General features: G+C 55.8%; 1 protein-coding gene across 1 annotated transcript; it reads left to right on the top strand.

The window, feature by feature from the left end:
* Nucleotides 1-1,039: 1,039 nt before the first annotated feature.
* IQCA1L (IQ motif containing with AAA domain 1 like) lies at nt 1,040-14,559 on the top strand. The gene is made up of 19 exons (XM_058535291.1): nt 1,040-1,058; nt 1,523-1,887; nt 2,814-2,933; nt 3,256-3,441; nt 5,601-5,672; nt 7,155-7,360; nt 7,803-7,887; nt 8,359-8,481; nt 8,622-8,697; nt 9,100-9,206; nt 10,048-10,131; nt 10,225-10,283; nt 11,076-11,158; nt 11,337-11,444; nt 12,085-12,284; nt 12,741-12,827; nt 13,103-13,280; nt 13,653-13,891; nt 14,455-14,559. The coding sequence occupies exons 1-19, from the start codon at nt 1,040-1,042 to the stop codon at nt 14,557-14,559; spliced, it is 2,502 nt and encodes an 833-aa protein (XP_058391274.1).
* Nucleotides 14,560-15,006: the final 447 nt, after the last annotated feature.

The following is a 15,006-nucleotide window of genomic DNA, read 5'->3' as shown; positions in this document are numbered from 1 at the left end:
GCAAGAACACCTCGTCTCTCGCTCCGCTTTGCTGCTGCCTCCCTTCTTCCGCTTTTCCTTCACCCTGTGCCTTATATATTTATTTATTCATAAGTCCTACTTAACACTGAGCCAAAAGGGTCACCCCCAGCTGACCAGAGTCAGGATGTGATGTTTTGTATTTTCTGAAGAATGGTCTCCTGAGCCTGTAGCAGTGATGGGGAAACCCACAGATGGCTTGGAATGAGCCCCAATCACCACTGAGTCCTGTCCATTACACTCTCAAGTCATTCCTTACATGGTATAGTTCACACGAACCATGTGAACTGCCATCAGGCCCAGGGATTCAGGTCTGCTTATGCTCACTTCAAGGAATAAGTTGTGACCTCAGAGTGTGAGCCCAGGCCTTCCGCCCCCAACTCCAGGCCCTTCTCCCCTCGCATCACAGCTGCCTCCAGGACAGTCGTATACAAGAGTAAAGGAGGCTGGGTCTGAATTAAGGAATACAGGGTTCCTCCCACTGAGAAGTGCAGTCAGAGTAACGCCTTTAGGACCCGTGTTCACCCAGAGCCTCACAGTTACAGGGTGACTTCAGAGACCATGCTTTCATTTGATCCTCACCAGAAAAGTAGCCACAGCTGACACCACACCCTGCCCTAACCTTCCAAGGCTTCCACCCTCCCTCCAGCTTGCTGCCTCCAGGATGTCCTCTGAGATGTGTCCCCAATCCTGCACCTGCAGCCCCCTCCCCTCACTGCCTTAGAACATTGGGACAAAGGGACAGAACTCTTAAAAGAGGGCTGTTCTGGATTTGGGGGGTGGAGTCAGGGTGGAATCACAGAGGTTCTGTGGAATCCACCACCAGCTCACAAAGGGCAGTGTGAGGAGTGGGCACCATGTCTGAGCGGTGAGTGAGGGGCTGGAGCGGAGCCCCCAGGTCAGGGACAGCAAAGAGCAAAGTGCTTCCCTGGTGCTGTCAGGCTGGGGTCGAAGGAGGGGGAGAAGGACTGGTGGGGAGAGGGAGGTTCTGTGCTGGGCCCCAGCCATTCACATAGCCACCATGGCTGCTCCTGCCTGTGGTCAGCTTTCGCTCTTCCGACTTCCCCAGACTATTCATTCCAGAACCAGGGCTTTGCTCTGGGGAAGGGACCTTTCGCTACAGTCATCCCTCACCCCCACTTCCCATCCACCATCACAGACCATTGCAGCACCCCTGGGCTGCACCCTCACCCTGAAGGACCGACTGTCTGCTAACTCCAAAAGCCCTCCTTAGAGGGAGCCCCTAAGGGCCATGCCCACTCTTCATTCTTGCCAAACCATCAGCAGACTCCCTCCCGCCAGTGACCCCAGTCTCACACCTTCTCTAAGCCCCAGTGTGCACACTGTGACTACCATCTCATTCCCCGCCGAGGACCCCTCATTTCACTGAACTTCACTTTGACACCATGAGTAACCTTAACGTTACACTTTCTGGAACCCCGAGTTCACACTCCTCAAAAGATCAGCGTCCATCTCCCCTGTCGACTGTCCCCCCTCCTCCCAGCCTCAGAGCACCCTGGTGCACACTGCCTCTTCTCCAGGGCTTATCAACGCCTCTGGGACTCCTCCCATGTGACCCTGCAAGAGCTGCTGGACCGAGAGCAGCCCCTGCTCGACCCCGTGCCTGACCGGGAGCGGCAGTCCTTCCAGTACAGGCTCTCAGTGCTCTACCTGTACTACCTGGGGCTGCTGCGCCGGTTCGATACCCTCTACGACCAGATGTTGCAGCCACAGAAGCGGCGGCTGCTGCGGCGCCTGCTGGACAGTGTGGCGGGCCGCGTGCTGGAGCTCAAGGATGATCTGGTGCGTGCCGACCTGTGTGAGAGCCACTGTCTGGACCGCGTGCTGCAGGACCTCAAACTCACACCGGTGTGCAGGCCATGGCGCGGGGCCAAGCCCACGCCAGCTGGGGGTGGGGGTTGGCCTTGACCTCCTGTTGACACGGAGCCACGCCCCTGACAGCTGATGGAGGATGAGGGCTGACTTTGACCTCCCACCGACACCTCTGGCGTTGGGACATCTGCAAAGGAAGGAGGCCAGGGCAGATCAGGGGATGGGATTTGGTCTCAGGAGAAGGGCTTCAGGAACCTGGCAGTGCAGGCAAGTAGTTAGGAGGTGGCTGGCGAGACGCAGGAATGACTGGGGATTGGTGAAGAGAGTCCTCTATATGTTTGCTCCTCAGTGTGGTCTGTGGACCAGCAGCATCAGCATCGCCTAGGAGTTGTTAGAAATGCAGAATCTCTGGCTGCACCTGAAACCCACTAATCTGCATCTGTGTTTTAACAAGACTCTCAGGTGATCTGTATGCACTGGGAAGTTCCAGAGCACAGAGCTTCTGCACTGGCCTCTAGTCTGCCCTGAGGTCATGGTTCACTGCTCCATGTCCAAGACAGTCTCAAAGTTCTCCAGACCAGCTGCATCAGACTCAGCTGTAGACTTGAAAAAACAAACAGATTCTCCAGCCTCTGCCATTCTGATGTGGTAGTCTGGGGAGGGCCTAGGAGTCTGCATTTTAAGACTTCCCAGTTGATTCTGATGTACAGCCAGGTTTGAGACCACTGCCCTTTACCTACCATGATCCTCCAGAATTCAACTCTGGCCACATGGTGAGGGCAGGAGAAGAGAGGGATAGCCCTTTGGGTGATCTGCCCATAACCTGTAAATTTCCCACCCCAGGGCTCTAGGATGGAGGAAAACAGCACCAGGGTCTGCGTGAGCAGCTGAAAATGGTAATGGATCAGTCAGATGGCCCAGCTTTTGATTCCTGACCCTCCTTCCCCCATATTTCCCCAAAGGCAGACCTGGAGGTTCCAATCCCCAAATACTTCCTGCTGGAGCAGTCCAGCATTCTGAGGGAGCAAGGGCTGATGCTGGCAGAGATCCTGTCCAGAATGGAGCCAGTGTCCTCCGAGGAAGTAAGTCCAGGAGATATCTTCCCAGACTCCTCTCAGACTCTGGCTCCCAGAACAGAGTTGCCACCCTCCAGGATGCAGAGAGGCCCTGCCTTGCCCTAGACCCACCTCCGAGTGCTCTGTGGGTAATCCCTGGCCCCCTTCAAGGCTGCTCTTGTGCTCCTTTAGCCTTCCAACACCAAGGTAGAGGGACAGAGGTCGGCACCTAGATGCCCCGGGAGGATCAAGCCCCCAGCACGTCCTTTGGCGGCTGGTATCCCAGCTGCCTGCCAGGACGCAAGCCCCCTCTCATCTCCTCCTGCTCCTTTGCCCCTGCTCTGGCCAGAGATTTCCAGAAATGCACCGGACTGAGGCCGTAACCCTACTGCAAAGGGCCGAGCGGGCCAGGCAAGGCCGGCTCCGAGCCACCTTTATGCGAGAGATTCGGAGAGAGGAAGAGCGGGATCGGAAGATTTGGGAGGAGGGACAGCACAAGTTCAGTCAGGACCAAGCAGCTATCACTATACAGAAGGTAACCCCTGGCACCTAGGAGGAAGGTCAGGGTAGAGTCCCCTCCTCCGGGAAGAATGCCCAGCTCAGCAATTGACAACAGAGATGCACGTGCTTGGATTCTGTTGCCCCACAACTAGATCCTAAACTAGGGACCTTAATCAGTCAATAACCATGTATCTTATTTGTTATTATTTATTCTACATTGCTACCCCCAAAAGGACTTGAAGTGGGATACCATAAAAACCCTAGAAACAGAAAGATCATTAAAATTAGGGGAGAAAGATCCATAATAAGGTAGCAGAACAGAGTAGATGATCATTCCAGAGACTCTTAAGACTTATTTTAACTCATGTTAAAAATGAGTCACTAAAATGGGTCCCGAGCCTCCTGACAGCTGAGGCAGAAGGAAACATGATGAACAAATAAGAGTTTGAGAACTGATGTGATCCAGGTGTCCTTAAGGTCTGTGCCGTCTGGGGACATGCTTTACTTTAACGTGGAAATAACACAATCACACCCCATCCTGCCTCACTGCTCAAAACCCAGCCCCATCCTGAGGTTTCCCTGTGCTTCATACTGTTCTGGTGGTCATGCCTCTTCTCTGCTCTGAACTGCCATTCCATGCCTCTGAGCCCTTGCTGGCCTCCCCAGTGTGTGATGTGGCCTCTCTGTCACTCCCCAAGAGGCTGCTAACACAGGCCCACTCCAGGCAGTAGTGGTTACCAGCTGGGTGAGACCGGAGGGTTTCTAGGAAAATTTCAGTGCAGAAAGGGAACGCTCTCCTCCTGTGACCCAATGGCCCTGCCCTGTCACAGGAGGTCTCTTGCCACATTTTCTTTCCAGAAACAGGCCCAGAACTGCTGACATGGGGCTAAATCTTTCTTGAATCAGTCTTCTCTCCCATCTTCTCTCTCTCAAGTCCCAGTGTCTCAAAAACTTGTCTGCTAGCCCAATACAGGAAACTTAGAACCACTTCCTACCAAAAAAAAAAAGCAAACCAACCAACTAACAATCATCAAGCCTGAGAAGATATATCCTCTCCAAATGGGATAGATTTTTAGATTATTAATTAGTATGCAGAGCATCCCGATCGGAGCCTCTGCATTTGGGTGACCATACCGATGTCCGGCTGCCCCACAGATGAGGAGGAGGTCCTCGCCCGCAGGGCTCGCAAAAGCAAGCCTTTTGAGAAGGAAGGTTGGACCCAAAGATAGCGCCCCTCTTCCCCCGTGAGAGCCAAAGCAAGTTATTTTGTCCCTGTTGGCAGACATCAAGGGTATGGAAATACTGCGGTGCGGTCTTTGAGTTCTCTCGTAGGCTAATCAAAGGAAAGAATGTGTTAACTTAGTCATTGTGTGCATTTCCTATGCTAGTCACAGGAGCAGGAGGACGAAGTCAGGACAAGAGACATGGGGGGGGTCCAGAGCCTGCTCACTGAGGCATTGTTAGGGAATGGAAAGGACCGCATAGGGTACTGGCCCTGCCTCCCTCTGCCAGAGCCCTGCCCTCCACCCCACTAATACTAGGTTGTCCACGGGCCTGAGAGTGGCCAGCCTGAGAGGGGCCTGGGAGAAGAGCACTCGGCGAGGAGTCAGGAAACCCGGCCCTTGGTCTCAGCTCTGCACTGACCAGCTCTTGGGCCTGGAAGAGGCCATGTCTTGTCGCTGGCCCAAGTTTCCTTGTGTCGAAAATGTGGGAATTAATTAGGGGAGCTCCATGGTCCTTATAGAGCTGATGTCTATGTGCCTGGGTGGGATCAAGTACTTACTTACTCCAAATGCTATGGGAATTCTGAGCCACAAGAGTGGGGAGCGCCACTTGGAGAAGGTGGTACTTCCACTCTGATCTGTGCCTCCAAAGACACAGCAGGTGAGAGGGTGGAGATGAAGAGGAATTCCTGGGGGGCCCTGAGGGAACGAAACCTGGGAACTGGACAGCTTGGGTGCTTCCCTACCCCCACTCTGTTCTGGGCTGTTCCTGCTCAGGGTGGCAGTTGCCCGTGAGCTGCCCTCCTGGAGGTGCGCTCCCCAGCACTCCTCCCCCACCTCCCACCCCAAATCTCCCCTAGCCAGACCTTCCTGGCAAGAGAGGCTACTGCTCCCCATGGGGCTGAGCCCGAGAACCACATCCCTACAAAAATGCAGTGTGGGGAGTGTCTGGGCCCATCTGTCCCCCCAGGTGTGGAAAGGTTACCTGCAGAGGAAGCGCACTCAGCAGGACCGGCAAACGGAGATGGAGTTGATTGGCATGGTGAGTCCCTTTCTGGCCACAGGTGGGGCACCAGGCTGGCCAGGGCATGAGGCCACTCCCCTCTTCTTCATCCCTCTACCCCCTCCCCAGAGTGCAGCCCTGTACGGCCCCTCACTGCCCATACTTCCCTCCACTCAGGACTGTGGTAGGCGTGAGTGGAGGGGGCAAGGCCGGGGCTGGGGGACCCTGGTTGAGGGATCCTTCAGGGTTTGGTTGAGAAAGAGGGGAAAGGACCAGAAAGCCACAGCCAACTACATCCCTTTCCACCCCTCCATCTCATAGGGCCCTTGAACGGATCGCAAATGTGGGGCGGGGTGAGGAATAGTAGCACAGAGCATCCCAGGCCCCATGTCTGTGCCCCTAGCTGGAAGGAGAGGCTGCACAGGTGGGCGCAGCAGAGCGAGGAGGCCATAAGGCCAGTGGGAGCCACCCACCCCCACCACATCAGAGCATTTTGGGCCACAGGCTCCCCAATTGCTCTGGGGGCCCCAGACTGGCTTCTCCTCTGCTGTGCAGGGAGGAGGGCTAAGTGTGAACTACATAACCTGAGTGTGAGTGTGCTCGTTGGGGAGTGTGGGTGGTAAGAGGGGCAGAGCCCCCAGAGTGTGTTTACAGGCGGGGTGAACAGGCCGGCTCCCTGCTTCTTGTCTGCCCTATACTCTCTGATGGCTCTTTCATCCCGCTAGTCTCCGCTGACTTAGGAAAGGAAGACCGTGGCGGGGGCGGGGGGTGGGGGGTGGTGTCATGATCCCTGAGAGGGCTTTGCAGTGGGGCAGAGGCTGTGGAGGCCTGGCTGATAAAGGGAATGGGCTGGGCTGGGGGGCCAGAGGGATTGGAGACAAGGGCTAGGATGCCTATACCAGAAGGCTTGGGGGGTTCAGAAGCAGGGAGTGGCCAGGGGCCACTGCATGGGAGTTGGGGGCTGGAGACCTGGACCCCCAGGAGGCAAGAGCAGGCAGAGGGAGGTGGGGTCGGCCCTTGGTGGGGTGGAGGCAGGGGGGCATGGCATGGCGGTGGGTGAGGAATGAGCCTGGCCGCCCGGGCCCATCAACAGTGTGAGCTCAGCGTTTTCAGTAATTGTCTCTGCGCAGAATGATATTTAAAATACATTTGGGAGCCAATGAGGCGGGAAAGTGGCTGCAAGAGCGGCTGCCAACACGGGCCGCCGAGGTGGGGGTGTGTGTGGGGGCTGGGGCTGGAGGCTCACAGGGGAGGGTGTGCTGGGAGGGGCGGGCAGGGGGGCCAGCCCGGATGCATCTAGCAAACTCATTATCAGAGTAATTTACACAGATGAGTTTCGGCTCCAAACACAATTTCTCCTGATGCAGGCATGCCCGCTGTTCCATGTGGGTATGTATGTGAGGCCTTGCGTGTGCGGGTGTGTTGGGGAATGAGTGGGGGCAGGTGTGTGTGACTGAGGCCTGGGGCTGGATCCTCCCCACTCCCACTCTTGAGTCCTTCGACTTCCTCCCACTTCCCCAGCTCCCCTCGCCCAACCAGGTGGAGCGCTTGGGCATCATGTCCCAGGCCTGCCTCTGGGAGGATGTCCGGAGGCTCCGCCAGCTGGAGAAGGAGGAGGAGTTCCAGTTGGCGATGGTGAAGGCCCACGATTCTCTCAAAGAGACAGAGGGGCCTGACATGCAGGAGAAAATGAAGGAGCAAATCCGACAGTGGTTTATCGAGTGCCAGTTAGTGTCCCCAGCCTCGGCTGACCAAACCCTCAATTCCTTTCCCTCCTCACTCCAGGGTCCCCCACACCTGTTCTGTCTTCTGGTCCAGATTGGGCCCTTTTCTCCATCTACCTCCATTCCCCTGACACACAACTTAAATCTGGGGTCCCCAATCTATAGGACCATCTCCACACGTGACTTTCCATTTCGCTGGCTGGAAGAGAAAATGCCAGAATAAGATGGGAAAAGCATCCGTGAATGCCCCCTGAGTAATCTGTCCTTTCTCTTCTGTAACTATCCGTTCTTTCCCTCTCTTCCTCTATCTCCCCGGCCCTTCATCTTTCCCCGTTCTTCCCTCTATCCATCTATCCATCCATCTACCCATCCATCCACCCATCTGTCCATCCCTCTGTCCAGCCACCCACCTGTCCATCTATCTGATCATCTTATGTTCACTTAGTGCCCTTACTGGCCGATTCCCTGATTATCCAGATGAGTCTTTAGGTGGATCCTACCTGATCTTTGCAGACAAGACTCCAGAAGAGGTACCTTGGAGGTGGGGACAGGAGATTTTCTGTGGCAGGTGGAGTCTAAGGTTACAGAGAATATTGAGTGTAAACTGAGGGTGGCATTGGGGTACAGGGAGAGGTCAGCCTCAATGGAGGCAGATGTGGCCAGAGAAATTATACGTAGCTAGCAAGACTACAGGGGGAGGAGGGATAACTGTGGCTGGAGAAGGCACCCTTGGCCAGGGAAAGGAAACCTATCTGGTGAGACTACCGTCCAGATCCCCATGGGCCAGGAGAGAGCAGCAGCTCTGATCAGAACACTCCTTCACCTGGTGCGCCTTTCGTCTTGGACCCCAGTGGGGTCTCTGGACTCTCAGCCATCTGGATCCCACTAGTGACCCTAGGACTTGGGAGTCCTGGGTCCACCCTAGCCTCAGGCCCTGGGTTCTCTTGCTCCTATAAAATCCCCTTGATCTTCTCTAAAATGTCTTTCATCCTTGGTCACAGGTGAAAATAGAACTGGAGGCACAGGTCCAGGAGAGCAAAAAAAAGGACCAAGAGAAAAATAAAGAAAAAGAAAAGGAGAAAAAAGAGAAGAAGAAAGAGAAGGAAGACAAGACCAGGAAGGGGGTAAGGCACATGTGGACCAAGTGGGCAGGGACAAAGTCTGAGGGAATTCATGCAGGAGGGCTGATCAGGTGAGAATTAGGACCAGAGTCTGTGATAGGTGGAGGTGAGGGGGTGAAGGTCAAAGGCTGTTTCTATTCTAGGAAGCAGATACAATGCTGAAAGTGTTGCCATCCAAATTTATACCTGTGATTAATGCCGGACACGAGGAGTACATAAGTAAGAGGCGAGAAGGTTGGGAAAGAGTGTCTGGGCCTTGCAGGGGCTTGGGGTGACCCTTGGTCATGGAGAAAGTGGACATAGGCTATGTGGATCATGAGGCGGCAGTGTGGGTGTGTAAGCCAAGGGGATAATGCCAAAGGGGGAGAGGGGTGTGGGGTATGATTCTCTGGATGGGGGGCATTATGAGTTTGGGTCTGAATCCTGCAGTCACAGGCCTTGGGATCAGGCCTCTGTCTGCAGTCTGGGTAGGAGCAGTGCCAGGCAACCGGGTGAGGAGAGGGGAACCAGCCTGGGTCAGGTTCCTGGTCCACGTGCATGTGTATGCACGTGTGCGTACGAGTGTGTATGCATACACCTGGGACTCTGACCTCCACTCGTCTGTCCATCTCTCACGGTCAGATCTGTGGAAGAACAGGTCTGACAGCGTACACCCCAATCAGAGTTTTGACGCTGAGACCCTTCGGGCAGAGAAGAGGAAGGAAGTGGAGCAGGAGATCCGGATACATGTGAGCACGCTGGCTCAGGGCTTTCCTGAAGGCTTCTTCCTCCCACCAGGGCCTCCAGCTGCTTCAGGCTCTGTCCCCTCTGTCCTCTCTCTCGTCCTCAAGCCCTCAGCCTGCCCATCCACTGTAGCATCCTCTAGGCACTGCCTTCCGTGCATAGTCCTAGCTCTGTCTCAGTCCATCTGGTCCCTGCTGTCCTCTGCATCCCCCTCTGTCTCCCTTGTCTCCCTTTCCCCTGGAGTGTGGATGCAGCCTGGTGTGAGGGAAAGGGAGGGGCGCTGAGCTGAGGTCACACCCACCATCATCCTCCCCAACCTTAAAGAGCTCCTGCAGCGTGCCCACACCCTGCTGTGCACTTTAGAAGCATTAGATCATGTGATATTTCCAACAACCCCTGAGGTAGGCAACATGATTTTCTCAATGTTACACACAAGAAAAACTGAGGCTGAGAGGTCATACAACTGCTCAAGGTCCCATAGACTTTAAAGGGTGGGTCTGGAGCTTGAACAGAAAGCCAATCGAGTCCATCCTGGGAGCCTCTCCCCACATCGATGCCAGTTGAGGGCAAGGCTAATGCATGAGCAGGATACAGATTAGGATTGAGTATGGCAGGGTACGGGGATAGGGGTGGGGGTGGGTGGGGTGGGGGGTGAGAGATGCAAAAGCTGAGGGTTCCAAAACAGCATGTAGGAAGGTTGGTGGCCACCCGTGCTGCCGTCACTGGGCTTGGCTCGTTCTTCTCTGAGGCTCCTCTCCTCTTCTCCACCTCTGCCTTCATCCTCACCTCTCCCACCTGTCCTCCCCAGCCACTGGCTGCCCCCCACACTCCCTGTTGTCCCCCCAGGTGGATGAGCTGATGCGTCAAGAGCTGAAGAACCTGCGCCTGGCTGTGGACAGGGAGGAGGGGAGACCCTTGAAGGCTCCAAAGGCAAGATGAGGGGCTAGGGCTGGGACAGGGGAGGACACAGAGTAGGGAGGTAAGGAACAGAAGACAATTGTCTACGTGCTTGTTTTCGACCAGAAAAAGACTGGGAACAAAACTGGGAAGAAGAAGAAGGAAAAAGATCTGACCTCAAACAGGTAGCAGACCCTCCACTTTACTGAGGTGGTGGAGTAAGTGCTTGTCCAGGACAGATCTGACTTCTGGTCCTGGTTCTGTTGCTGTATATGACCTTGGGAAAGTCACTTAACCTCCCCGACTCCCTGTCCTCGTTAACCAAGTACCTGTCCTGCCAAACTCACAATATAGCTGTGAGGGTCAAATAGAAGCATAAGAAAGTGCTTTGAACATGATGATGCAGAATAAGATGTGAGTGGAGTATTGTCCTCAAGGCTCCCTCCTTCCTGTTTCTCCCTCCAGCCTTTACCTTAAGCAGCTCTGTCCCCACCAAAGCCCTCTCCCCCTGGACTTTCCACTCTGGGGCATTGCAGAACTTGTCAGTGGTCCTTTTCTACTCAATTCTCTGGTGAAGCAAGTCACGATCACACTGATTTTAGCTGTGTTAATGGCCATCCCTCCCAGTAGCGTGAACATGTGAAGTGTGGTTTCTAGGACGAGGGCAATGCGTCACCTAAACCACTGGGTTTCCGATGGAACTTTGGACCCTGAGCAGACTGATGGAGGGGGTGTCGCAGAGGATGCTGGTCCTTCTCACAGCCTTCCCAACCCACAGAGCACCTGCTGTGGGCAGACTGCCCTCTGGGGGCAGTGTGATGCTGGCCTTCCAGTGGCACTATCGATAATTTTGACCACAGGATGTTGGGAAAGAGGGCCCCTTATCCCCTGCTCCTCGTGCCCGTAGCGCTGCCTCACTCATCTCTGTCTCCATTCCCCTTTGTCCTTGGGGGCCCCTCTGTGCCACCTTCTGCCAGGTCCGTGGAATCTCTGTTTGAAGAGCTCATCATCTCTGGCTTTCTGAAGAAGAGCGAGACAGTGGCATTGAAAGACTATGTTGGTGAGACTCCTCCCCAGAGCCTGCTCCCAGAATGAGAAACAGTGCCCAAGGCCCTCCAGCCATAGCCTTTCCCGTGGCTGACTACCACTCTTGGCCGTGAACCTTCTCCTCAAGGGCTTCCCTCTCTTGGCCCTGCCCAAGTGGGTGCCACTCACCAGGTGGCCACCTGTCCCCCCAGGTGACTACCTCTATCTTGGATCCACTCTGAGTTTGGCCAACAAGTTGCCCGTGCCTTCCCTGTTTGACATACGACAGAACGTGGCCTTGTACGGGGTCCTCCGGCTTGGTGAGGGGCCCTGGGGAGAGGGAAGAGTGCTGGACAGGTGGCTCTTGGGAGCCTGGGTGCAGGATAGGGTGGCTGAGGCAGGCATGTCCAGCCTGGGTCCACCTGTGGAGCCATGGACCCATATTGGACTCCTCCTGCCTTCCCCCGGCTCTGCAGGAGGTCTCACTCAGACTGGGCCACCCCAGAAGACATGTGGGCCCTTGACCTGCTGAGGAGCCCACAATTCTAGCCCCTTACTCAATCCCAAGTGACATCCCATAGTCTGTCCCATTCCCAGAAGACAGGAATCTTTCTGAAGCGGTTGGTCACACGCCCTTTAATTCTACCCCTTCATGATCCAGGGGTGGGAGCAGATGGCATGGCAAACAGGAAGGGCGTTGGAAGGAGGTAGAAGGCTCCCTCCTCACACCCACACATAGCTCTCCATAACTGTGATGGCTAAGCCTCTCCAAGTCCTCTAGGCTGCCCCTCTCAGCAGGCAGGCCTGGGGCATTGCTCAGACAGCGGGGGAAGGCAGCGCAGCCAGGATCTGAACCTCATCCTGCCCAGCCTGGGCCTTTGGCCTCACCTTATACAACGTCTCCCCCACGGGCCTCCTGCTGGCCTACCGCCTGCCTCTGGCCCCTGTTTTCTCTCTCAGGCTCCCCAGATATACACTCCATGGCTCCCCTCATCCGTTCTATCCTCCTGGTGGGCCCTTCCGGCATGGGGAAGAAGATGCTGGTCAAGGCTGTGTGTACAGAAACCGGTGCAAATCTGTTTGACCTGTCACCTGGCAACCTGCAGGGCAAATATCCTGGCAAGACCGGGGTGCAGATGATAGTGCATATAGTCTTCAAGGTCTGGGTCCCCTGACTTTGGCATTTCTAGTTCTCAGACTGACAACAGAGCAGGGTGGGCTTTGTGCTTAGGAGGTCGCCCATCTGCCTATTTGGTGTGATTTCAGGAGCTGCTAGGTCTCCCTACCAACCCCTGCCAGGAGCTTGTGGATACCTGAAGCCCTGGTGATGGGGGAGGTGGAGGAAGTGGGGAGCATAGCAGTTTCTTTTCATGGTAGAGATGAAGCTTAACACGCAGCCCCACTGCCCAGGGAGAGCAGAGACTCTGTTCACACTGAGGTGTGATGGGTGTGCAAAGGACTGGGAGGTGGAATTGGCAGGATGTGGGAAGTGGAGGCTGGAGCTCCACAGTCCACCATTGCCCGAGGCTGGCCCTGACCCTGGGTTGGACCAGACGGGGAGGTGACCCTTGCCCAGAGATGTCTAACGTCGGGTTTCTATTCTCTGACCTGTCCAGGTGGCTCGACTCCTACAGCCCTCTGTGATCTGGATTGGAAATGCCGAGAAGAATTTCTATAAGAGGGTCCCAAAAGAAGAGCAGGAGGTAAGGGAGTGGGCAGGAAGGATGAGCCTGTGTCAAGGCCGGCAGGCTTTGGCTTGTTAAAGTCACTCCAAACCTCACCTACTGTGTGGCCTTGGACAAGTCCCCTGTTTTCCTCCTGCCTTATTTCCTTATGCTTAAAGCAGGCCTGACAGCCTCTCCAGTCTGCCTCTCAGGGTCCATGTGAGGCTGAGTGTGGGCATGTGCTCTGAGAACTTGGAAGCCCGTATGATAAGTCACCATGTCTGGACCTCACTACCCGTCCCTCCCCAGTGCAGATGGACCCAAAGCGAATAAAGAAGGACCTGGCCAAGGCCTTGCGACTGCTGAATCCCGGAGACCGTGTGATGCTGATAGGGACCACCAACCGGCCGCAGCTGGCTGAGATGAAAGGGCTGTGCAGGACCTACGAGCGAATCCTCTTCATGCCACAGCCCGATTATGCTTCTCGCTTTGGTGAGGCCCAGGGTTGTGGGTACAGGCCAGAGAAGGGATCCAGGGACCACCCCTACCAAAGCCTTCCCAGCCTTCTTCCCATGCCCCACTGCTGCTCTGAGCCCTCACCTCCATGGCCAGGTGTTCCGAAAGGGCTGCTAGACAAGCAGCCCAGTGGCCTGGGTCCTGGCCTGGCTCTGTGGACATGCACAGGCCACTTAGGTCCTCGGAGTCTCATTTCCTCATGTTAAGTGGGGAGGATGGTCCTTACCTTCCTGGGAGGACAGGCGCTGTTGGATGTAGAGCCGCTCTCCAGAAGCAGAGCTCGTTCCAGATACAGGCAGAGGCACCCACTGCCTCTCCCTGCCCCATGTCCTCCCTTCATGCCTGCAGTGCTCTGGAAGCATATGATAGAGGCCCAGGGAGTCCAGGTGGCCCAAAGCCTGGACCTCAGTGCCCTGGCCAAGGTGTCTGATGGTTACACGCCCGGTCACATTCTCCAAGCCATCCGATCGGTGCTGACCGAGCGGCGGCTCCTGCAACTGTCCAAACGGCCCCTGGTGGCCTCAGAGTTCCTGGGGCATCTGGCAAAGCTGGAGCCAGTATACAGGGAGGAGGAGGAGGCCCTGAAGGTGAGGCTTCTGGGGGGGGAGGGCAGGAGGGAGGGTTGTGGGCTGACATCAGCCAGGGAGTCGGCCCTCCAAAGCCCCAGGCCCACAGCACACTTTGGACCCCTCCCTCTGTTCCACCATGGAGTTCAGCTGGGAAGGAAATAAGACATCATGGGGAAGGACTAGTGGGCAGAACCAGCTCACCTGGTTTCCTCGAGGGTGGGAACCCGAAGGGGCCACGTTGTATTAGGAGCCCATGATTGGTTCTGGCACCAGCTGCCACTCACTTCCCCTACCTCTGAGTCAGTGCCCACCCCCAGGGGTGACAGAATGGCTATGGGAACACAGGAAGAAGGGCTTCAGGGTGGGGGCAGGAGGGCTTTCCCCTGACAATGGCTGACACTGTGGGCTGGGGTATTTGGTGGGGAGCAAGGGAAACCATGGCTCCAGCAGGATGCCTGGACCCAGGAGGAGAAAAGGCTGTTGAGGACGCCCATCCACCAAACGAGAAGGGGTGAGGTCAAGAGGCAGAGCCGAGGGTCAGTTCCAACGCACTTATCCTTCCTTCTCCTCCTCCAACCCAGGAGTGGTACTTCAAGACCCCACTGGGCAAGAAGAGGATGAAACTTAGCAAGGACCAGGACGCTGAAGAGGCCAAGCTGGCAAAGGAGAAGAAGAAAAGGAAGTGATGGCTGAGGCCAGGGTGTCCGAGATTAGCGGCAGGACTGGGCAGTGCCCCATGGGTGAAGGGATCAGGGGGCAGAGGAATAAACGCCCAGACGGCTCGGGGACCAGCTCTCTTTGTCGATCTCTGTGTTTCCCGCCCCTTGCTCTGTGCCCCCTGCCTGTGCCCAGCCTCCACCTCGCACCCCACCCTCTCCTGGGCCCCGGCCCTCACCCGCTCACAGCCATCTCCACTCTGGCTCCCAGATCCCTGTCCTCTGACCCCACCCCTGTTTTTATCTCCTGTCATTTTCCTGTCCTGGCTCCTCAGCTGTCTCCTCCTCGAGGTATGTAAGAGAGAAAAATAGGAAGAGAAGGAGAGAGGGAGAGAGGAGAGAGGGGAGAAGGCAGGTCTACAGGAAGTAGAGAAAAAGAAAAAATCAAGAGTCTGGAGGTCACAGACCCTGGTTCTA

The sequence above is a fragment of the Diceros bicornis genome, chromosome 3, assembly GCF_020826845.1.
Source record: "Diceros bicornis minor isolate mBicDic1 chromosome 3, mDicBic1.mat.cur, whole genome shotgun sequence".
Taxonomy (NCBI): domain Eukaryota; kingdom Metazoa; phylum Chordata; class Mammalia; order Perissodactyla; family Rhinocerotidae; genus Diceros; species Diceros bicornis.
Note: the sequence above shows the minus strand (reverse complement) of the source record. Positions and strands in the feature narration are given on the sequence as shown.

Excerpts from the sequence above, each read along its gene's own strand:
- IQCA1L (XM_058535291.1), top strand. Across the intron at positions 3,442-5,600 it reads CAGCTATCACTATACAGAAG|GTGTGGAAAGGTTACCTGCA; the intron begins GTAACCCCTGGC and ends CTGTCCCCCCAG. Across the intron at positions 13,281-13,652 it reads CGATTATGCTTCTCGCTTTG|TGCTCTGGAAGCATATGATA; the intron begins GTGAGGCCCAGG and ends TCATGCCTGCAG.